General features: G+C 41.3%; 1 protein-coding gene across 2 annotated transcripts in view; it reads left to right on the forward strand.

Annotated features, from left to right (window-relative positions):
• Nucleotides 1-22727, forward strand: part of xkr4 (XK related 4) — a 59268-nt gene that overhangs the window by 30193 nt on the left and 6348 nt on the right. For both annotated transcript variants that reach the window (XM_053486161.1, XM_053486160.1), the window contains exon 2: nucleotides 10694-10893. In XM_053486161.1, the coding sequence (XP_053342136.1) occupies nucleotides 10694-10893 (200 nt within the window). The remainder of the gene's footprint in view (nucleotides 1-10693; nucleotides 10894-22727) is intronic.

The following is a 22727-nucleotide window of genomic DNA, read 5'->3' on the forward strand; positions in this document are numbered from 1 at the left end:
ATTAAGTACATATGCCATGGCACCGCTGTATATGTATTGTTTTGGGATGTTTACCCTGTAGATGGTTTGGCTAATAATTATTCAGTGTTAATTGTTTGATGTTTTGGAATGATGTTTGATTTGCCTAAGCACTGATGATGTATTGATCTGGGGTGTTGCACATTATTTGCTGTTTTATTTGTTAATCAGTTATTATTGGCATTTATTGACCAGTGTTGGATGTTTTCTGTATTTTCAAGTTAGAACCTGTGCGTGTCGTTCAGTTCATGGGCTACAAAGCTAACTAGCTTGTAAGGATTTTTTTGTCTTAACATGCTCAAAAAGTCATGAAAATCAGCACACAGGTTGGAATCTATGACCGTGATACAAACGAAAACCGGTACACTTTTAGAACTCATGAGCTGAACAACTTTTACCGTGCATGTCATGGGCTCTACTCAACAGGACATCAGTTATTTTGGAATGGAATGGAATTTAATGTACATACTCCCCCTAGCCGATCACCACCAAGCCGAGCCGATGAGATCTCAACACACTGAGGATGCAAAATTACGAAGGGATTTTTGATATCTTAAACAGTTCAGCCATGAAGACACTCTAAACCTATGTCAAAAAGTGTCTGATAACTTCCTGAATGACATTATATTGAGGACATTGTCTGGGGCTTTTTTTGGAGGTCTGAACATATAATTCCCCCTATTTCAATGGCGCAGGTGCTTGGGCCCGATCATCGCTGCTTGCAACTATATTCTAACAATTATTTTTTAATTTATATACGGTATATTAGCATTTCAGGTGGTAGAATTGCACCGGTTCTCCATAATCCTCCAGGTGGTGCCCTGAAGCATCTACCCAGCTGCTCCCTCCCTAGTGTCACTCGTCCTTAGTGTTATCAGGAGTTTCTAGCGGCGTATTTTTAGATGTTTGCCATTATCGCTAATTGTTAATTGTTGAGCGCGCTATTAAAACGATTAGCCATTTCACGGTGTTGCTTGTTACTTTTATAGTTTTCGATGTGATGTTTGGTGTGTAATTTGGTGCATTCTCAGCTGCGAACCCCCCCCCCCCCCCCCCCCCCGCCCCCGGATGCATTGTTTCACCAGGATGGGGGTAATTTCCATGTCCAGTCGAGTGTACACTTTCCCTGTTTGCTCTCAGTGGGACGCACACTCAGACGCACACTCAGACACACATATTACTATACAGGGCTTCTTTTAAACACCTTTTCCTTTTTAAGATCATTAAAAAAAATCTTTTGATCAAGCACGTTGATTAAAAGAGCCTTTAATCATGTCATGGGAGCATTCAGGAGTTCAAGGCTTGACGCTGCAACAAATCTGTCACGCTAGCTGTGACTCAGCACCGTCATGGTAACCAATTCAACCTCCTAAAAAAAGTAGCAAAGAAATAAGGATGCTCGACAATCCGTGTTCAGTGGGAGGTTTTCAGGAGGTTAGCTTGACATATTTGTGATGATGTAACCTTAGCATATGATGGAAAGTCGTCTGTAAATAGGAGCTAAAAGCATGTACTTGTTACTCTGCGGTGTCAGAGCACAGTGGCCTGGAGGGACCGGCTCTCGACACACCTAATGAGGGCTACATTAGCCGCAGAGGGCGCCTCTACCCATAAACCTCTGCGGCTGTGTGCGTGTGTGTGTGTGTGTGTGTTCAGTCTCTCACTCTTTGTCTCTTTCTCCCCTTTTCTTCGTCCAACCCTTCCCTCCCTCGCTTGTTGTCTGAAGTGAATGTCAGGGTCCACTCGGAGGAGAGCTCGCCATGGTAACGGCGCTCTGTCATGGCGTGATGCTGTGATGTGACAGCATCGATGCTGCCCTTTGGCATGAAGGACTGGCACGTCCCCGAGGTGCCACGCTGACTCGAGAGCTCAATCCATCCTCAGACATTCTCTGTCTCTTCTTGTTTTCTCTTTTTCCTTTTCTCTTTCCCCCCTTTTTGATTTAAGCATCTGTTAAGCACCGTGACTAACCGCTATCGCATTTAATCTCTTAATTGCAGGATGTTCTACAGCAAGTGGCATGCGGGGGAATATTAAAAGGAATCGAAATGTTTATTATTAATCTATTGTGACTCGAATAATCTTTTAATTACACCGGATCAGTCGTGTACCCGAAAAGCTCCGAAACTGCGCTCTATAGCGATTCTTATCGGATGCTTCAAAACTGTCAATCATGTGAGATTATTTTTTATCGCTCCCAGGATCTCGGCCATTGAGTCCGGTAACGTACGCCCTCTCATTGAGCGGTAAACACCGGAAAAATGGAGGTGTCAGGAATTTAGTATGCGATAATAAGCAGCGCTGGGCGTTATTTACAACCCTGTATCCCGCTGACCTTCTTCTTCTGTGTGCTGCAGCAACAACAACAAAAAAAGGGGGGCTTGGTAATTGTCGAATAACAAGGTTCGATTGATTTGGAACGAGTCGGTTCCTCTTGGCAGCGGGACAGGAAGCATTTATCAAGTAGCCGGACAGCCTCCCGTCAGCCACCGAGTCTCCAGGGCCGTGTGGAGGTCTGGGTCATCAATCCCAACTTAATGCTATTGTTTCTACGCAGATACAGCTTCAACCTAAAAAAACGTCACACGCGCAGCTAATGATTAATGAACGGTTATGGATTGTTTGGTTCACTTTGCACATTCACACATGACACAGGATAACCAAACAAAGCCAGACAGTGTTAGTTAGCATTTTATAGAAATCTGGACGTACGCTTGGATCCGTGACCTTTAATCCATTGGAGACGGAGACGCCAGGGCAGAAAGGAAAAACTTCATATGAAGACAACATGAGAAATAAATCATTGGGTAAGGCATTGGACTACGGTTCTGAAGGTCCCACGTTCAAATCCCACGACGCCAAGTTGCCCCTGTTGGGCCGTTGAGCGACGCCCTTAACCCTTAACTGCTCAGATGTATAATAAGGTAAAAACATAAGTCGCTCTGGATAAGGGCGTCCACCAAATGCGGAAATGTAAATGCACCGCTGTCTTCGCTTCTTCATCAGAAGTGAACAGGACCGAACAGGTGACCAAGTCAGATGGAGTGAGATCAGGTCTATAGTTTAGATGCTTTAGCAGAGTGTCAACAGTGTGGACCGAAGTGTGCGGACGTGCATCCTCATGCAAGGTCGCGACGCCCTTGGATATCAATCCTCTGTGTTTAATCCAGTTTAACACAGTTTAAACCTTTTTTTCGAATAATGTTCCAATACTTCTGGCCCTTGAGAATCCTAGCTGTTTGAGTTTTGGTAGTTCGCTAGGTTTCAGTAGCTTGTGAGCTAGATCATTTCAGGTTCTAGCTGCATTGTTAACTTTTTACAGAAGATCCTCTATACGTATTTTACCATCCACTGTATAGCAGCACATTTCTTGATTTTTGCTTGTCAGACCATAGTAGTTATGTTAATTGGAATGAAATGTTAGGACCATGTTGATATTAGCGGTAGAGTGACTCTGATGGAACAACCTTGTTTAAATGATGGTGGGAAAATGTATGAATCTCAATAACTACTTTAAAGCAATATTAGTAGCGAACTGATAACCTGAGTGAGATTAGAAAGCTGGTCACCACGGTCAAAGTACTGTGTGTTTACCACTGGACCACGCTATTGATTTTATTTACATTTAGACATTTAGGGGACACCCTTATCCAGAGCAACTTACATTTTTATCTCATTATACATCTGAGCACTTGAGACTTAAGTGCCTTGCTCAAGGGCCCAACAGGCACAACTTGGTGGTCGTGGGGTTTAAACCTGGGTCTTTCCGAGCTGTAGTCCAATGCAGCTTAACCTCTGAGCTACACCTGCTAGCAAAAGTTTATGCAAACAATCGTAATAAATTTAAAGTCAGAGTAAGAGCAGTGATAGAAGGGGTAACATTTAAGTTTCTTCGGTGCAACTTTTGCTTTCATTCCACTTCGGTAAATTCTGCAAAAACATCTCTCTCGCACTGGTGTCTACTTTTACTTACTGGGACTCTGGCTGAGGAAAGAGCTCTGATTGGCTCCACATGCAGTAAAACATCTAACCAGTCACAGACTAAATTCTTGTGACCAGTCGTAACAAGAAAAGTGGGAAGCCTAAGTTAACCTCAATGTTCTCACACAGCTTGCAAGCCTCTTCAAATGTGGTCAATTTTATATTTCTACAAAATTCTTGCTTAGTGCTTGGTCTCAATGTTAAGTCGCTGGGATTTTTTGTGCGACAATTTACCCCTCACCCCTTAGAAAAGTCATAGCACCCCTATCCCCAATAAGCTGCACGATTTGACACCTCTTTCAAGGGTCTACTACCAACAGCATGGAAAAAGAATGATAAAAAAGACTAATAAGTCGGAAAGGTAATACAAGTTATGCTTTGCTTCACAAGTACCACTAATGATAATTAAAATAAATGAAATAGCATACGAGCATGTAAAATAGTGTCAATATTCTTCAGTGATGTTTATTATAGATGTCGATGTATAGATGCAAAAGTCTTTCCAAGACATATTTATGGAAAAAAATAGATATATCTGCGAGCGCTTGTATACTTTAATCCATGCTGATCAAAATGACATAAACCACGATGCTGAAAGTTTCGATTGTAAATGTTTGACGGTTAAACGGAGGGAAATGTTAAATCCAGCTGAAGCTCCGGCTCTTCTCTGAGCCTGGGGTTTAACGCTTTCTCTGCAGCTCCATCATCTGCTCTGGGACGCTCTTCCTCAGGAGGAGGAGGAGGAGGAGGAAGAGACACCGCAGGTCGCAAAGCCTTCGCGGTATAAAGAGCAGAAGACGGAAAGTCACGCGGCTCGGATCTCTCCGGCTCTAAAAGCAAAGCCGTGTTGCTTCCTGAGCCAGCGCCAGCAGGTCAAGTGCTCTTAAGCGTAAAAAAAAAAGAAAAGGAATAAAGATACCACGCTGGATGTGTGTGTGCGTGTGTGTCACTCAATAAGTGCTATTTTTAAAGAGCGGGTGCTGGACGTGGAGTGAAAGTCGTGGTTAGTCGTGATTTTGTGCAATTTCGAACGCTGGATCTGTCGAATCTTTACGCCTGCTCGGCATCGATCCGAAGCGTTAGTGGTTAGAGTTTTTTTTTTTGACACCGTGTTATCATTTTGTCACTGTGATGTGTTTTTGAATTGCAGTGCTAAACCTATAATGTACACCCCATACGGAGCTCAGTAACATACGGCACGTCTCGTGTACGCTCTCGTCTCGGTGACGTTTATAAATAAACAATGACCGTGACCATCTCGGGTGACCGTGTGAGGTTCACTCTTAGGTTAGAGCGACGTGCTATGCAATGCCCAGGTTCGTATACGACCATCATCCTCGTGCGTCTCAGTGCATCTCGTGAGCTTCCTAACGAGCTTCCGAGTAAACATTATGTTGATATTCGTGAAGTCGGCGAGAGCTACGTGAGGAATTCGCAAAACACTGCTTATGATGTTGTGTATCAAAATGATCTTCAGCATACTGAAACAGATTGCAAAACAAGACAGAGTTTTCATTCAGAAACCTTATTACTGAGTGAAAAAAAAAAACACATCTGGGATCCTGTTATTTCTTTAATTGCACCTCGTCTGAGTTTCTCAACCAAACAACCTTTCAGGAAGCAGAAGCGTCTCCCGTTCGATTTAATTTAATTGCTGTCTGGAGGTGAGAGGTTATTAGTGTTTCTTAGTAGTCAAGAAACAAATAAACGCATCGCTGAGAACTCCCAACTCCTACAGTACAGTAGATCCCTCAGTGCTGACACCTAGACGGTGGTCATTAAATCGATTACGCAATCATCGAATCGCTGTTCAGTTTTTCATTTATTATTGAGTCACGTTTTTACACTTAGATAACTTTAAAGTAGATCAAATGTTACTCTTGTTTGACTAGGTTATCATTTATTCTTATTCTTCGTTTGAGTTTGTGCAATACCGCCACCTGCTGGACTGGAGTATGGAGGAGTAATAAAATAATAATAATAAACTGCATCTAGGCATTTGGCAGACTGTTAAGCATTTCAGCATTTATTAGGGTCATGTGAGGCCTGGAGACTATAACAAGTCCATTGCAAGGCACACAAGTACACACTCAGGGAACTTGGAACGCCTGTTAGTCTAATCTGCCTGTCTTTAGACTGTGGGAGGAAACAGGGGTATCTGAAGGAAACCCATCACGCACGGGGAGAACATACAAACTCCACATGCACGCAGACCCAGAGGACACAGTACTTATCCATTGTGCCGACTTTTGCATTTTGTGCAAGATTAAGTGAAGACATAACACCATAACACCACGGGTCCCGAGAATGTCATCAAGGACGGTAGCTAGAAGAAAAGGGAGCCGCTTTCAGTTTGGTTTTTAAAGCAGCCGGTGCCGAGAGGAATCATAAATTAGATTTTTTTAGATTAAAAATTTTTTGGATTATATTGTAGTAAATTGGTAACATTGTTAATATTTTTGACAGGCTGGAACGGATTATCTGCATTTTCATTATTTCTTATGGGAGAATGCGTTTCACATTATGAAATTTCGCCTTAAGAACCTCTCCCTGGAACGGATTAAATTCGTATGCAGCGGTACCGCTGTATTTCAAAACCTGTAAGAAAATATAGCAGCTTGAGACGAAACAAACGCTAGTGCTATGAACTCAAACCGCATAATTGTAACGCAGCAAAATCAATCAAGCTTGTCATCAGGCAAAAGAATGTCGAGCTGCTATTAGTTCCCCAGATCGATCACCTGATAACTCTCTTGTTATCTAACAGCTACCAAATAGTGACTGTTATCAAACTGCATCACAGGGCAGCGTAACACGCTAAGAGAAAACCACTGTCCACTATCTCACTTACGCATGCATGAGCTCATAGATCAGCCCTGATTGGTGAGTGTTGCTGTGATTGACAGGAGAGAGGGAGACAAAACACCATCCTTCCATCTCTCTCACTCAGGAAGCTTGACTGGTTTTACTCCCCGAGACTCAGCTGGCAGGCGGATTGTCAGGATTCAAGCCTGTGATCTCAAACGTCTTCCTGTTCGGATTTCCCGTATTTGCCGTGCTTGGGCTGTCGGCTCTCCGGCTCGCCCCTGCTGTGTGTCTGCAACTTAGCATTCCATTGTGTCATTTCTTTTTTCGCAATAAAAAATGGCCGCCGTTTGAAGCTGCAACCGTTTGAACATGCGTCCGGTCGAACTTCGACGAGTTTTAAGGTTTTAAAATATTTAGACTGTATTTTTTTTAACAGAATAGTGAGTGAATTTACACACCGTCCTCAAACACCAGGAAGGACGGGAATGGAGGAGAAACTAATTGAGATGTTAGAGAGGAAAATGAAGGGAATGGAACGAAGATGCAAACATTATATGCATGTGACATAATAATGTTTATTTTAATGTAACTCTGAGTATGTTGGATGAATTGAAGGATGGAATAAGAGATTTTATTGATCTCCCAAAATAGGCAGTTTTTCCTGCTGATTGCTTTGTTTAAACAGTCTGTGAGCATAAATATGCAGAAATTATAATAATATTAATAATAATTATTATTATTATTATTCCATGTATATGTTGTTATTATTATTGTTTTTATTATGCAACTGAAATTCTGTATTTCTTTTAGTTGGTGAATTCACTTAGCTATAAGTGCACAAACTCACACAAACACGCACACAAAGGCATCAGAATGAAGAAAAATGAAATAAACACATAAAGAGCGTACGGTGAGTTTTAAAAGCCCTGTAAATATATTTTTTTAAAGGAAGAACTTGGTAAAAGTAGCGACGCATCAAAGGGAATGTTTCATATTCTAGTCGAGTCAGAGTGTGTGAACGGACTATAAATGAACCAGTTTCTTAACACGGCTCATGTCATAATCTTGGTTCTTGATCTTGGTGGATGAACTGTGCGTGTGTCATCGTACGCGGGGCGTTCGAGCCAAAGCGGGACTTTTGATTGCGCAGAAACACAATCTCTCTTTAATAATCTTCTGCTACGCTAGTGCAGGTATCCCAGTGTTTCACCAGTGCTTGGACAACATCACGGTAGAAAATCTTCGCAGTACGCCAGCGACCGCTTGTCTGAGTCAAGTCTGAAACGCCGGCCTCCCAGGAACTCCTTTAATGACCCAAACCTATGGAAATGGCTGGTTCCTGCAAGTGGTGTTGGTGAATGTGTGTGTGTACAGTTCACACAGACAGACGTGTCTCTTTTGCGATCAGTTTTTTTTATCAAGGTTGTCGCTGTAGAACCTAAAGTTAGTACTGCGCTAAAATAAAAAATAAGTTTTTTTTTATTTTGCCATAAATGGACCAAGAAATCTTGCTTTGTCATAAATCCTGCTTTACATCTGTATTTTTTAAGGTGGTTCAGCGTTATGTTTTCGCCTGTGTGTGATCTGATTAAGTAATCGAAAATAGTCCTGAAACCATGATGCAACCTGTGATAACAACACACACACACAGCGCTCTCTCTGCCTGCGAGGACTGTTTTCTGCATCTGATTGGCAGGTGAGAGAGTGCAAACTCTCCAAGCCAGAGGGGTGTACATGTGTGTGTGTGTGTGTGTGTGTGTGTGGTGCATGATGACTGTAAGTGCCAAGGGTTTGGGAGCTAAACGAGGCAGTGATGAAGACGAGGCAGACAGCGTGGCGAACGTGAGCCGAAGTCGTGCCAGTGTCACCCGGATGAATTGTGTCTTTAAGACAGCCCGTGGCAGCGGGCCTGAAACCTGACCGAGATATTTAAGCAGTGTACAGCGTGCACACACACACACACACACACACACACACGTACAAATATTTACTTATTGTTCTTGGTACACTTCAGAGTGTGTTTGTGTTGGTTGTCCCTGGGGATTTCAAGCCCCTCGGCTCTGCGTCTGTGTGTCCTGGTCTCTTGAGACCTCTATTAAAGCAGTGTGAATGAACAGTGTGTGTGCAGCAGAACCGTGTGTGCTAATCACTACCCAACCTAGCAACTCCACAACAGGGCCTGCCAATTAGTGTGACAGGGTGAAACTACAGTAGTAACCCATCATGAATTATAGATTGAGATTTAGATATAAATCTGTTTCTTAAAGAAGTGCATTATTTGCTCTTTTTAAGAAAGCATGGCCAAAAGTGTATTTACACTATTCTACAGGTTACACTGCGGATAGCGTTAAAATAAGTCCTAAGTTGTTTCCTTTTCTTAGTTTTATCGCTGTCATGCAAAAGTGAAGATGCAAACTATTTAAGAAATCGTAGCTTTATTCAAGTTTAAACTACCTAAAGTTACACTCTAACCTTTGACCTTTAAAGATAAGACAATATAGACTGTGGATGGGAATCACCCGGTTATGATATCACCTATATTGCGATACCTAGGTATAATTTTATAAAACTCCTGCTTTGATATTACATTATTTTTGAGATGTAGTTATAATTTTAAACATACTCAGCCCCTACTACACAGGACAAGACACTGTGCTGCCTAACCATGGGGGAATCATTTACAGCACCACCTGCAGGATTAAACAAGAATGGCAATATTTGACATCCATCCATCCATCCATCCATCTATCTAGGGACCTCTGTAGTCCAACTAGAAGTAATCCATGGAAGCCGATGGTGGACATTGAATTTATTCCCATTCGTAAAACCTCCAGGCAACATTTACACACTACAGGCAATTTGGAAACGCCAATAAGCTTAATCTGCATGTTTATGGACTGTGGGAGGAAAAACCAGGGAAACCCACCAAGCACAGGGAGAACATCCACACACACCTGATGCGGGAACCAAACCCAGAACCTGGAGGTGCAGGGCGACCGTGCCACCACCCCACATCCAAAAATATATAAAGTATTAAATAATAATAATTTAAAAAGATTTTGTCGTCAGATCGGCGATACATGAATTGCAGCACAAACATATCGTGGCACGTAACTGAATAGATTTTCTTTCCCCCCCCACCTTTACTATAGACTCATTCCATCATCCTAAATAAACATGTTCATCAGCATGTCAGCACTTTGTAATGCACCGTTACTATGGAGACTTAATAAAATAAAATGAACCTGCGATTTGTAGCGGCGTTATTGTCAGAGCAGCTGTTATAGGAAACTAATCCAGAATCCGGATGTTATTACGTGGTTTATTCAGCTCTGATGTAATCATGTCTACTTAATTTAATCTTGAGAGAGGCATGCAATAAAATCCGAACTGCATGGAATGCACTCTTTTGGTCCCTTTAAGTGTGTGTGTGTGTGTGTGTGTGTGTATATGTTTTGGCTGGTTGTCCATCAGGGATCAGGATCTGTTTTTCGGCAGAGATGCAGTAGTAAAGAAGCCAGAAGCGCTTCAGTTATGGAAAGAGTCCTAAAAGTCGTAAAGCCTCGTAGCTGCCGAGTCGGTGAGGCGCTAACCGCCTTATTATCAGCCCCCCACCCCCCCTCCCCCCCCTGCACCCTTGGCCCAGCCTTAGGGGCAGCAGCTGAGCACTCAGTACAGTAGATCCTCAATCTGGGACAGAGTGGAAACAATACATAAATATCACAAACGACTTTGTTTCAGTTTCAGCCTCGTGTGTACAAGTCGCTGAGAAATATGGAATAATCTAAATAATGTAATAAAGATATAAATGATTCAAAGTCAACAGATGAAAGACAAACTGACGGAGAATTTGAATGAACTTTACCCCGCCGTTTGTGCTCCTCAGGTATTTCCGCACCATCTACCTGGGCATCCGGAGCAGGCGCAGCGGCGAGAACGACCGCTGGAGGTTCTACTGGAGGATGGTGTACGAGTACGCTGACGTCAGCATGCTCCACCTGCTCGCCACCTTCCTGGAGAGCGCGCCTCAGCTCGTCCTGCAGCTCTGCATCATCATCCAGACTCACAAGCTCCTGGCCGTGCAAGGTAGCCAGATCCATATCATATCACGCGCTTGGACGGCTGATGGCCGGCTAATAAAAGCCGGGGAAAGCTTGTGAAGGCTAACGAGCAGCTCGTGAAAGACGCGCACGCTAATAAAAGCTAATAAAATTAAGAGAGGCTAGTAAACTTTAATGGAGGCTAGTAAGGGCTAGTGAAGGGTAATGAAGACTAGTGAAGCCTGACGGACAGTAAAGGTTAGCGAAATCAAATTAAAGGCCAATGAAGGCTAGTGAAAGCTGGGAAGGATTAAAGAAGGCGAGTAAAGGTTAATGGAAATTAGTGAAGACGTTAATAAAGGCTAGCGAAGGCTAAAGAGGGCTAGTGGAAGCTAGGTAGGATTTAATAAACCTGGTGAAGACCAGTGAGAGGTTAGTCAAGGCTAATGAAGGCTAATGAACTGTTCACATTTGGCCCTGATATACAGTAGCTTTCATTTCAGTATTTTGTTTGCAGTCTAAAATATTAGTGATTTATTTGCTGTTAGTTTTAAAGCGAAAATGTTTACTAAAAATAATTTTTAAAAGATTAAACATGCAGTACGGTTTAAAGCTTCAATTAAATTAATACAATGTTTATTTTAAAAGTAACAAAAACTTTCAAATGTTTAATTAATTATACAAATTATTTTTATATAGTTTTTAATTTTTTTATATAAAAAATATCTATTAAAAAATTTGTTATTTCATTTGTGAATATTTACATTTTTCCTAAAGTTTCTAGAGGATTTTTAGATATCTAATTCTATCCAGTGATAGATTAAAAAAAAAGAATTATTTTAAAAAATAAGTTTTTTTTTTTTTTTTAACATTGCGTTGACAAACGTTTCCTTCATTTTCTTTCTCCAGGAAAATCATGAACAGGAAACTGCCGAGGTTCATTTTTACACTAAAATTAAATTTTGCCTTTTTTTTTTTTTACGATGTAAAGCACAACTGAATAAATACAGCAAAAATCTAATTATTACGTCATAAAATAGTGTTGAAATATATAACTATTATTAGCTGATTAAAAATAAAAGATGTTTGAATAAAAGTCTGATGAAACCTTAATAATTATTGAACGTTTGTTAAAGTTTCAGTAGGAAAAAAAAGCAAAACTAGAAAACACAGAATTTAAGATTTCTTCTTGTAATTTTAGTTTTTCTGCACTCGAATCTGAGTGTTTTCTACTTTTATTAGGTTCTCACCTCGGGACACGAGCCTGTGGGTGGATCAGCTACTCTCACTTACTCTTCAGTGTGTGTTCGTGTGCAGATTTATAATAAAGTAAAATAAAAAAAGAGAGGCAAAATAAAATGCTGTTACTTTTTACAGGAGATTTGCCAAAATGGTGCACTTTGTGCTTCTTTGTGTGTGTGTGTGTGTGTGTGTGTGCGCGTGTGTCTGCGTGTGTGCGTGTATGTGTGTGTCTGCGTGTGTGTGTGTGTGTGCGTGTGTGTCTGCGTGTGTGTGTGCGAGTGAAAATAGACAGCGCCTTGTCTCCCACAGCCACATTCAGAGCCTGGTTTGTGGATTTCTGAAACTCAGTGTTCTCTCGGCACAACGAGTCTTATTTCTCTTATTCCATAATCTTATTGTACGTTTTCTTGCGACATGAAAGCCAGAGTTAATGCCTGAGCTGTGAGGACAAATTCCTGATGAAGAGTAAAAAAACTGGATACGTGAAACTTACTAATTATTGCTTAATTAACTTAACGATTTTTTAAAAGATGGAACAGAAAGTAGATACAGTACTCACTAAAAACTATTTAATTTACATTTGTTTTATTTTCATTTCAATGTATTATTTATGTGTTTTTTCTATAAAAAGGGAATATAATAGTTGCGGTTTTTATGAACTTTGAAATTTACATTTGCATTTATTGCATGGAGTACGAACTCTTCATTATGACTTCAGTAATTCTGTCAGCAAACACAGTATAGTCAGTACAAAAAATAAAACACTTAATGAAAAAAATTAATTTTTGAGGTGCACAATATATGCACACTATATAAATATGGAAATATATAAATGTAAATAGTGCAAATAGACTGTTTTATTCAATACTATAAATTATTTCTCTCTCTCTCTCTCTCTCTCTCTCTCTCGCTGTGTGTCCTCTCCTCCCTCCTTCTCACTCTTTCCCTCTGTTACATTTCCAGAGCTGTTCAGCTTCAGGGCGTTTTATAGGAGCTTATTTAAAGTTGGTCGTAAACTCTGCAGAGAGCTGGCATGTTTACGGTATTGAAGATGTAATTAAAGATGTAATTACATATTATCGGCCAATGAAATCCTGTTATTTTCCAATTTGACCACAGTTGCGGTGAACAGCGGCTCCACTCGCAGCAGTGAGTTGTGTAATGAGCGCATTATTTTAGCTATTACGGTGCAGTTCTCTTTTTCTCACTGAGGTTTACATTGGTGTCAGATGTTTTACAGCAGATGTAGCTTTATGTATGCAGGTTATTATGTGTGCAGGTTATTAATGATTATTAGGCTTATCGCTTGTGCACACACACACACACACACACACACACACACACACACACACAAAGACACAGACAGACACGGGGTGTTTAACATTGTCTCAGTGAAGGAGGTGTGGCCTATAACTATCGGCCCAATTAAAGGAGGTGTGGCCTATAACTATCAGCCCTATTGAAGGAGGTGTGGCTTATAACTATCAGCCCAATTAAAAGAGGTGTGGCCTATAACTATCAGCCCTATTAAAGGAGGTGTGGCCTATAACTATCAGCCCAATTGAAGGAGGTGTGGCCTATAACTATCAGCCCAATTGAAGGAGGTGTGGCCTATAACTATCAGCCCTATTGAAGGAGGTGTGGCCTATAACTATCAGCCCAATTGAAGGAGGTGTGGCCTATAACTATCAGCCCAATTGAAGGAGGTGTGGCCTATAATTATCAGCCCAATTGAAGGAGGTGTGGCCTATAACTATCAGCCCTATTGAAGGAGGTGTGGCTTATAACTATCAGCCCAATTGAAGGAGGTGTGGCCTATAACTATCAGCCCAATTGAAGGAGGTGTGGCCTATAACTATTAGCCCAATTAAAGGAGGTGTGGCCTATAACTATCAGCCCAATTGAAGGAGGTGTGGCCTATAACTATCAGCCCAATTGAAGGAGGTGTGGCCTATAACTATCAGCCCTATTGAAGGAGGTGTGGCCTATAACTATCAGCCCAATTAAAGGAGGTGTGGCCTATAACTATCAGCCCTATTGAAGGAGGTGTGGCTTATAACTATTAGCCCAATTAAAGGAGGTGTGGCCTATAACTATTAGCCCAATTAAAAGAGGTGTGGCCTATAACTGTCAGCCCTATTGAAGGAGGTGTGGCCTATAACTGTCAGCCCAATTGAAGGAGGTGTGGCCTATAACTATTAGCCCAATTAAAGGAGGTGTGGCCTATAACTATCAGCCCAATTGAAGGAGGTGTGGCCTATAATTATCAGCCCAATTGAAGGAGGTGTGGCCTATAACTATCAGCCCTATTGAAGGAGGTGTGGCCTATAACTATCAGCCCAATTGAAGGAGGTGTGGCCTATAACTATCAGCCCAATTGAAGGAGGTGTGGCCTATATATTAGCCCAATTAAAGGAGGTGTGGCCTATAACTATCAGCCCAATTGAAGGAGGTGTGGCCTATAACTATCAGCCCAATTGAAGGAGGTGTGGCCTATAACTATCAGCCCTATTGAAGGAGGTGTGGCCTATAACTATCAGCCCAATTGAAGGAGGTGTGGCCTATAACTATCAGCCCAATTGAAGGAGGTGTGGCCTATAACTATCAGCACAATTAAAGGAGGTGTGGCCTATAACTATCAGCCCAATTGAAGGAGGTGTGGCCTATAACTATCAGCCCAATTGAAGGAGGTGTGGCCTATAACTATCAGCCCTATTGAAGGAGGTGTGGCCTATAACTATCAGCCCAATTGAAGGAGGTGTGGCCTATAACTATCAGCCCAATTGAAGGAGGTGTGGCCTATAACTATCAGCCCAATTGAAGGAGGTGTGGCCTATAACTATTAGCCCAATTGAAGGAGGTGTGGCCTATAACTATCAGCCCTCGTGAAGGAGGTGTGGCCTATAACTATCAGCCCTATTGAAGGAGGTGTGGCCTATAACTATCAGCCCAATTGAAGGAGGTGTGGCCTATAACTATCAGCCCTATTGAAGGAGGTGTGGCCTATAACAATCAGCCCAAATGAAGGAGGTGTGGCCTATAACTATCAGCCCTATTGAAGGAGGTGTGGCCTATAACTATCAGCCCAATTGAAGGAGGTGTGGCCTATAACTATCAGCCCTATTGAAGGAGGTGTGGCCTATAACTATCAGCCCTATTGAAGGAGGTGTGGCCTATAACTATCAGCCCTATTGAAGGAGGTGTGGCCTATAACTATCAGCCCTATTGAAGGAGGTGTGGCCTATAACTATCAGCCCTATTGAAGGAGGTGTGGCCTATAACTATCAGCCCTATTGAAGGAGGTGTGGCCTGTAACTATCAGCCCAATTGAAGGAGGTGTGGCCTATAACTATCAGCCCAATTGAAGGAGGTGTGGCCTATAACTATCAGCCCAATTAAAAGAGGTGTGGCCTATAACTATCAGCCCAATTGAAGGAGGTGTGGCCTATAACTATCAGCCCAATTGAAGGAGGTGTGGCCTATAACTATTAGCCCAATTAAAAGAGGTGTGGCCTATAACTATCAGCCCTATTGAAGGAGGTGTGGCCTATAACTGTCAGCCCAATTGAAGGAGGTGTGGCCTATAACTATTAGCCCAATTAACGGAGGTGTGGCCTATAACTATCAGCCCAATTGAAGGAGGTGTGGCCTATAACTATCAGCCCAATTGAAGGAGGTGTGGCCTATAACTATCAGCCCAATTGAAGGAGGTGTGGCCTATAACTATCAGCCCAATTGAAGGAGGTGTGGCCTATAACTATTAGCCCAATTAAAGGAGGTGTGGCCTATAACTATCAGCCCAATTGAAGGAGGTGTGGCCTATAACTATCAGCCCAATTGAAGGAGGTGTGGCCTATAACTATCAGCCCTATTGAAGGAGGTGTGGCCTATAACTATCAGCCCAATTGAAGGAGGTGTGGCCTATAACTATCAGCCCAATTGAAGGAGGTGTGGCCTATAACTATTAGCCCAATTAAAGGAGGTGTGGCCTATAACTATCAGCCCAATTGAAGGAGGTGTGGCCTATAACTATCAGCCCAATTGAAGGAGGTGTGGCCTATAACTATCAGCCCTATTGAAGGAGGTGTGGCCTATAACTATCAGCCCTATTGAAGGAGGTGTGGCCTATAACTATCAGCCCTATTGAAGGAGGTGTGGCCTATAACTATCAGCCCTATTGAAGGAGGTGTGGCCTATAACTATCAGCCCAATTGAAGGAGGTGTGGCCTATAAATCTGTCAGTGTCTTTAAAGGAAGTCTATCCTGTATATCCGTCTGTCCTTTTAAAGAAGGTGTGGCCTTTAAATCTGTCAGCCATGTTAAAGGTGTGGCTAATAAATATGTCAGCCCCATTCAAGGAGGTGTGGCCTGTAAATATGTCAGCCCCATTCAAGGAGGCATGTGACAAGACAGCGGTAAAGCCATTTCCCCTTTCTCTCCCTCTCTCTCTCTCTCTCTCTCTCTCTGATTTTATTTCTTTCGTGGCATGTTTTTTTTTTTTTTTCTGATCAGAGCACTGAACCAGGTCTGTTATTGATTTGGTTCTGCCATCAAAAAGCTCCATGTTCGTGTTTTGCATTAGAAACCTGCCTTTTCTGGCTCTGAGGTGCGAGTGTATTACACCTTGTCGAGATCACCTGACATCTGACATCACTACAGTCCACACAAGCCACTCATTTCTTTTGGGTTTAAAATAACAAATAGCATTAAAAGCCCTCGTATTTCTCCTTTCCTTTAGATTCGTTCAAGTCTCTTCAAATTAACGAACGATCCGGAGTGACCCAGATGCGTATAAGCAATTACTGGGTAGATACAAGCAGGAAGGATAGATTACAGATTGCCTTTAAAGTCCCCGAGGTGCTGCGTATATAGATCACTACGTGCTTTAAAAAAAACTGCACAGACGTGGCAGATAAAAATATCAGCCGGATTTTCCAGATGTTGTCATGTTATATTTAAATCAACAAAAAAAAGTATTTTTGCTTATGTTAATCATATCATTTATAGAGAGTATGTTTATAGAATAAAACAGAATATAGTGTATAGAGTACATATCTTAACCTGAGATTATATTCAAAATTATTAATATTTGATTTTAAGATTTTTTTTTGAGGTTATATAAGAATAAAAATGTAAAACTGTCTAAGTATATCATTTTCTTTATTATTTTATAAAATAAATACAGTTGTAGTGTGTGTGCCAGGGAAAACTAAGTGAAATATTATGCTTTTTTTCTTTCTTTTTGTTTATATTTTCATTTTGAGGCGAAAAATTAATTAGTGTACATAAACGCATTCCTCAGAACAAATCGTTATTCTTGTGAGTTTTGGCTGTAAAGTTTCATTTTAAAAAAAGTATAGAATCAATAATTATGTTTAATATGAAATATTAAAAGTGACAATCATTTTGAATCTGACAAATTAAAGGTGCAACAGTGTTTTTTTTACATTTTTCATTACTTACGAGTATAAAAAACATGAATAATGATCTAGATATGATTAAAATAAATAACGCTTGATCTCATGGTCTTAGAATAAGTGTATTTGGCAACCCATCTTCTGGTCTGGAATGTTTGTTTGTATTTATCTTGGCCACCTGTCAGTCATTTCAGCCCCGCCCACAGTGCCATTTCACATTCTCATAAATCATCATGAAAAAAAGCTGCACAAGAGCTGGACTCCTGGTTCCAGGAAGTGGAATTACAATAAAGACGGTGTTTGATTGTGATGTCATGACACTAATGGTACTGGATTCTAACTTTAGCTGAACTTCAATAAATGTGGTGGGCGGAGCTTATGAGTGAAGATAGGTACATTTACTCAACTACATTTCTGCATGGCATTGCTTTCATTGTCGTATTTTGTTTGTGTTACCAGACCACAGTGGTGCGTAGTATTTGAAGCCACCTGCTGACTGTTATGCGTAATTGCGTGACGTGCTTTTCCTTTAAGACACGCCTAATAACGTCACAGATGTTTGAGATCAGAAGTAATATTAAAATATGCAAACGGCTACTGTGGGCGAATACCCTCCATGTACTTTTGATACCTAGGTCAATTTAGAGGTGTGTACGTTTGTACCTTTACTCAAGTACATGGAGGACTTCTACTTTTACTTAAGTAATATTTGACCCAGGGAATCTCTACTTTTACTCAAGCACTGGATTTGTGTACTTTAATATGACAATCTGACTATCAAATATGATCAAGGATATAAATCCAACATATACAACAATCCAAAGTGGCAGAAATCAAATATTTATTTTCTAAGCTAATAAAATATAGGATATAAGGGGCGTGTCTTATTGTCTTATAAATGGAGCAACTGTTAGTCCATAAAAAAGCAACAATAATCTAATTTGCGCTGAAATTATGGACTGCATCCACACAAACAGGAGATTCCTGTTAAATTCTTTAAGAGGAGGTTTAACAGAAGACACTGCATTGAGGTTTCTCTATCTCTCCTTCAAACACACACACACACACACACACACACACACATATATATGCACACACTCCTCCCTCTGTGCCTGTCCTGAATTACTGCAGCCTCCACGAGGAGACGGGAGCATTACGTCACCTTCCTGACTCGGCCACGGTTCCCGTGGCGACCGTCTCCTCAGGATGTGCTGCATGCGCATGAGGGGTGGGAGGGAGGGGAGGTGGGGCGGGGGGGGGTTTGGGAGGGAGGGCGAAATACGTAAAGGATGAGAAGAAAAAGAAGAAGAGGAAGTAAGAAGAAGAAGAATAGAGCATGCAGGCTTCAGAGTGAAGCACACAGGGAAGAAAAATTACAGCCTGGCCTCTGCCCGTTAATTATCCCACTTCACAAAGTAGTCATTAAACCACGTCGGGTTCCTAATAGGAGGATTTAATCTAAGTGGGTTAAATATATAAATAAGCCATTAAAAAATTAGCTCGTTTAACCCGAACAATTTGTAAATATCCTCTGATTTTTATAGGACAGGTGGAATGACAACACACACACACACACACACACACACACACAAGATAACATCAGGCATCGTTACATGTAATGACTGTGTTTTTTCTGTCATGAAGCTGAGGGCCGAGAACTCGAGCTGATTTTCTGTCGTCTGCGACACATCGCCTTTTTCATCGCAGCACTCCAAAAGACAGCGAGGCGAGAAGGAAGAGGAGAGGGAATAAACCAGATCTCCTTCGATCTGCTTTGAGGGAAAAAGTAATTAGGAGTGAAGTAGGAGGTAGATACGTGTTTCACTGAGATGGCAAATGAAATGGACTGAGCTGATCCCTGGTGTTAAAGGCCAGAAGAACAAGGCGATTCTATTTCATTTGTGTGTGTGTGTGTGTGTGTTTTATTTTTCAGAGATGCTGTTGTAGCACAATTATACTACAGTACATTAGGTGGAATTTCCTAAGAATACAGTAATAATACAGCGGTACCTCGACATACGAATTCAATTACATTTTTTATTTAAGGTATTCAATTTATAAAGGATACACTTTGTATTGTGAAATGCATTTTTCCATAGGAACTAATGTTAATGCAGATAATTCATAAAAATATTACCAATTTCGAACACTATACTCATATTTCTGCATATAAAAACAATCAAAACGTTTAGAAATGCATGTAAATGAAGTAAAATATTAAATCTAGTGTGACATGGTGTAGCTATGCTCTTCAAGCACTTTACATTAAACTTTTAAACAGAAGTGACAAAATAAAGTCTCTTTAGAGATAAGAAATTCCCAGTAAAGTTCTTTTTCAAATCCAGTTTGCTTTTATATTACATGAGCTGGTGTCTGATTGGTCTGATATCCGATCGATTGTTTTTCCTACTGTTGGATCTCTTGTTTTTTTATGCTACTTTCATGAGAGATCCAGTACAGCAGCGATGACACAAAACTACAAATTAAAAAGTATAACTTATTATTCATTCATTTAAATTTTTGATGGAATCACTGTTAAAATAATCAAACTTTGTGATGCTCATAAGAGGAGCTCGGTGTGGATTATTTTCCTCTAACAGGATGACCTGCAGAGTATTAATTAAGTGGTAATGACATCATTAACGCGGCGTGTCAGTTCAGATCTTTGGTGAAGTATCCGGTGCGGTTCCTGAGACTGCGCGGAATGTCACCGCGTGTCGTTTCCGAGCACTGCGATGTGAGGGCGTCTTTAATAATTGAGACGTTGTAAGCAGAGTAACATGAGATGTTACTCCTCACACAGTGCGTAGAGGTGGACTTGAATGGACAGGACAGCTCTCTCTCTCTCTCTCTCTCTCTCGTCTGTCCTCTCATTGACGTTTTATCTTCCCGCTGTGTCTGCATTGCCGGATTTCAGGAAAGGATGAATGAAAGTCATGGCAGTGGCGTCTGCTGATTGTCTGCTGATTGCTCTCTGTTGAGCCGTTCAGATCGGTTTAATCGTAGACAGTTAGCTCGACTGGACTTCCTGATGATGCTTCAGTTGATGAAAGAGAAATATACTGTACTTTATATCGCAGCATCTTAACTGGCCGTTGCTGTAATGCTCTCTTTAGTGCGATTCTGACGGCAAATTAATTCTGAGTCCTTTTTCTAACGTTATATTCAGTATTAGTCTGTCTCTGAGAGTGTACAGTCAGTTCTAAGATGTAACCCAATCATATAGCCTCATTACAGGGGGTGTGGCTTCTGTACATCAGTATGAATAAGTAGGCGTGGCCTATGTATTGGTATGCCAAAGTGAAGGATGTGCCGACGCCTTGTACCTGACATTTGAAGGGGGTGTGGCCTATCTATCTATCTATCTATCTATCTATCTATCTATCTATTTATCTATCTATCTATCTGTCAGTCTAAGTGAAAGAGGTGTGGCCTAGCTATCTTTCAGCAGAAGTGAAGGAGGTGTGGCCTCTTTGCCTGTTAGTTAAAGTGAAGGAGGTGTGGCCTCTGTATTCATCTGTAGCAGTGAAGGAGGTGTGGCCTATTTACCTGTCAGCCTAAGTGAAGTGGGTGTGGCCTATGTATCTGTCAGTAAGAGTTAAGGAGGTGTGGCCTCTGTATTCATCTGTAGCAATAAAGGAGGTGTAGCCTTGTACCTGTCAGTCTAAGTGAAGGAGGCGTGGCCTCTTTATCTTTTAGTAGAAGTAAAGTAGGTGCGGCTTCTATACCTGTAAGTTATACTGAAGGAGGTGTGGCCTATATACAGTACATGTAAGTCAAAGTGAAGGAGGTGTGGCCTATGTGTGGCCTCTGTATCTGTCAGTCTAAGTGAAAGAGGCGTGGCCTCGGTACCTTTCATTAGAAGTGAAGGAGGTGCAGCCAATGTGTCTGTCAGTCAAAGTAATGGAGGCGTGGCCTCTGCAGCTGTTTTTGTGGCCCATATACATGTCAGTCAAAGTCAAGGAGGTGTGGCCTCTATTCATCTGAAGCAGTAAAGGAAGGAGGTGTGGCCTATTTACATGTTGGCCTAAGTGAAGGAGGTGTGGCCTCTGTACCTGTAAGTTAAAAAAAAGAAGGTGTTGCCTTTGTGCCTTTCAGTTTAAATAATGGAGGTGTGGCCTTTTTCTAATGTTTTAATCAAATTATTTCAGGTAGAAGGAGTTCAGGTATTGTTTTCCAGTTAGAGCATGTAGAAGTAACCTGCAATCTTTAAAGAAAAACTTTTCACAACCTTCATGAGTGTGCAAGCTCAGCACCTCCAACACAAGGATTAGAAATGAGCAGAAGCACTTGAGTGTATAAGCGCTTGACTCTTATCAGAGAATCAGTTGCTCATGTGGGCTGTTTTCTTTTACATCTGCGGCAGTCTGCCCTTGGTGAAACACACATCATGTTCCAGCATCTTTTAACACTCAATCTCACTCAGTTGGCCAGGCGTTGGACCTCCTCCCATATTTTACTCTCGTCACATATGAGTCCAGACAGACGCTGTGTTGATGGAGCGACGTCCTGAAATCAGGTTAAGTGTGTTAGTATATCAGTTCCTGTTTGGAGCCCGGGCCTTTATTTGTGTTACGCTTCATTTCTCGTGGCTGGCGATCGAGTGTGGAAGAGAGCGCAGAGCGAGGTGGATCGCGTTTCTTTTCTAGTGATAAACCTGAAACACTGGTCAGTCCGCCTTTCTCACTTCTCTCACTCAGCCTCCTGCTGTCACATTATCCCTCGTTTCCTCTCTCACTATCTGTCCATCTCTATTGGTGGTTAATCTACAGTATGAGAAAAGGTAGACTACATTAAAGCGGCTGCATTAGTACTTTATATACTGAGAAAGCTGGATGTGTTAAATAACATAACGTAACAAAAACTAAATCTGTTTAATATAATATCAATAATAATGACAGGTCTGTTGCTAATTACGTTTATTTCACACAACACACTTATTTGTTACTTTGAGTTTGTCAATTTCTGTCACAACAAAGTCCATCAGCAGATAAAATTAGCAATAAAAATGTTAAAAAAAAAATTTAAAAAAAGTTTACTGTTACTTCCTAAAAAAACTGAAAACCACAGTCTCAGTGAGGGGGTGTGGCCTCTGTATCTGTCAATCAAAGTTAAGGAGGTGTGGCCTATGGGGGCTGAAGTCAAAGTGAAGGAGGTGTGGCTTCTATATCTGTTAGTCAAAGTGAAGGAGGTGTGGCTTCTATATCTGTCAGTCAAAGTG

This window comes from Clarias gariepinus, chromosome 25 (assembly GCF_024256425.1).
Source record: "Clarias gariepinus isolate MV-2021 ecotype Netherlands chromosome 25, CGAR_prim_01v2, whole genome shotgun sequence".
Classification (NCBI taxonomy): Eukaryota; Metazoa; Chordata; class Actinopteri; order Siluriformes; family Clariidae; genus Clarias; species Clarias gariepinus.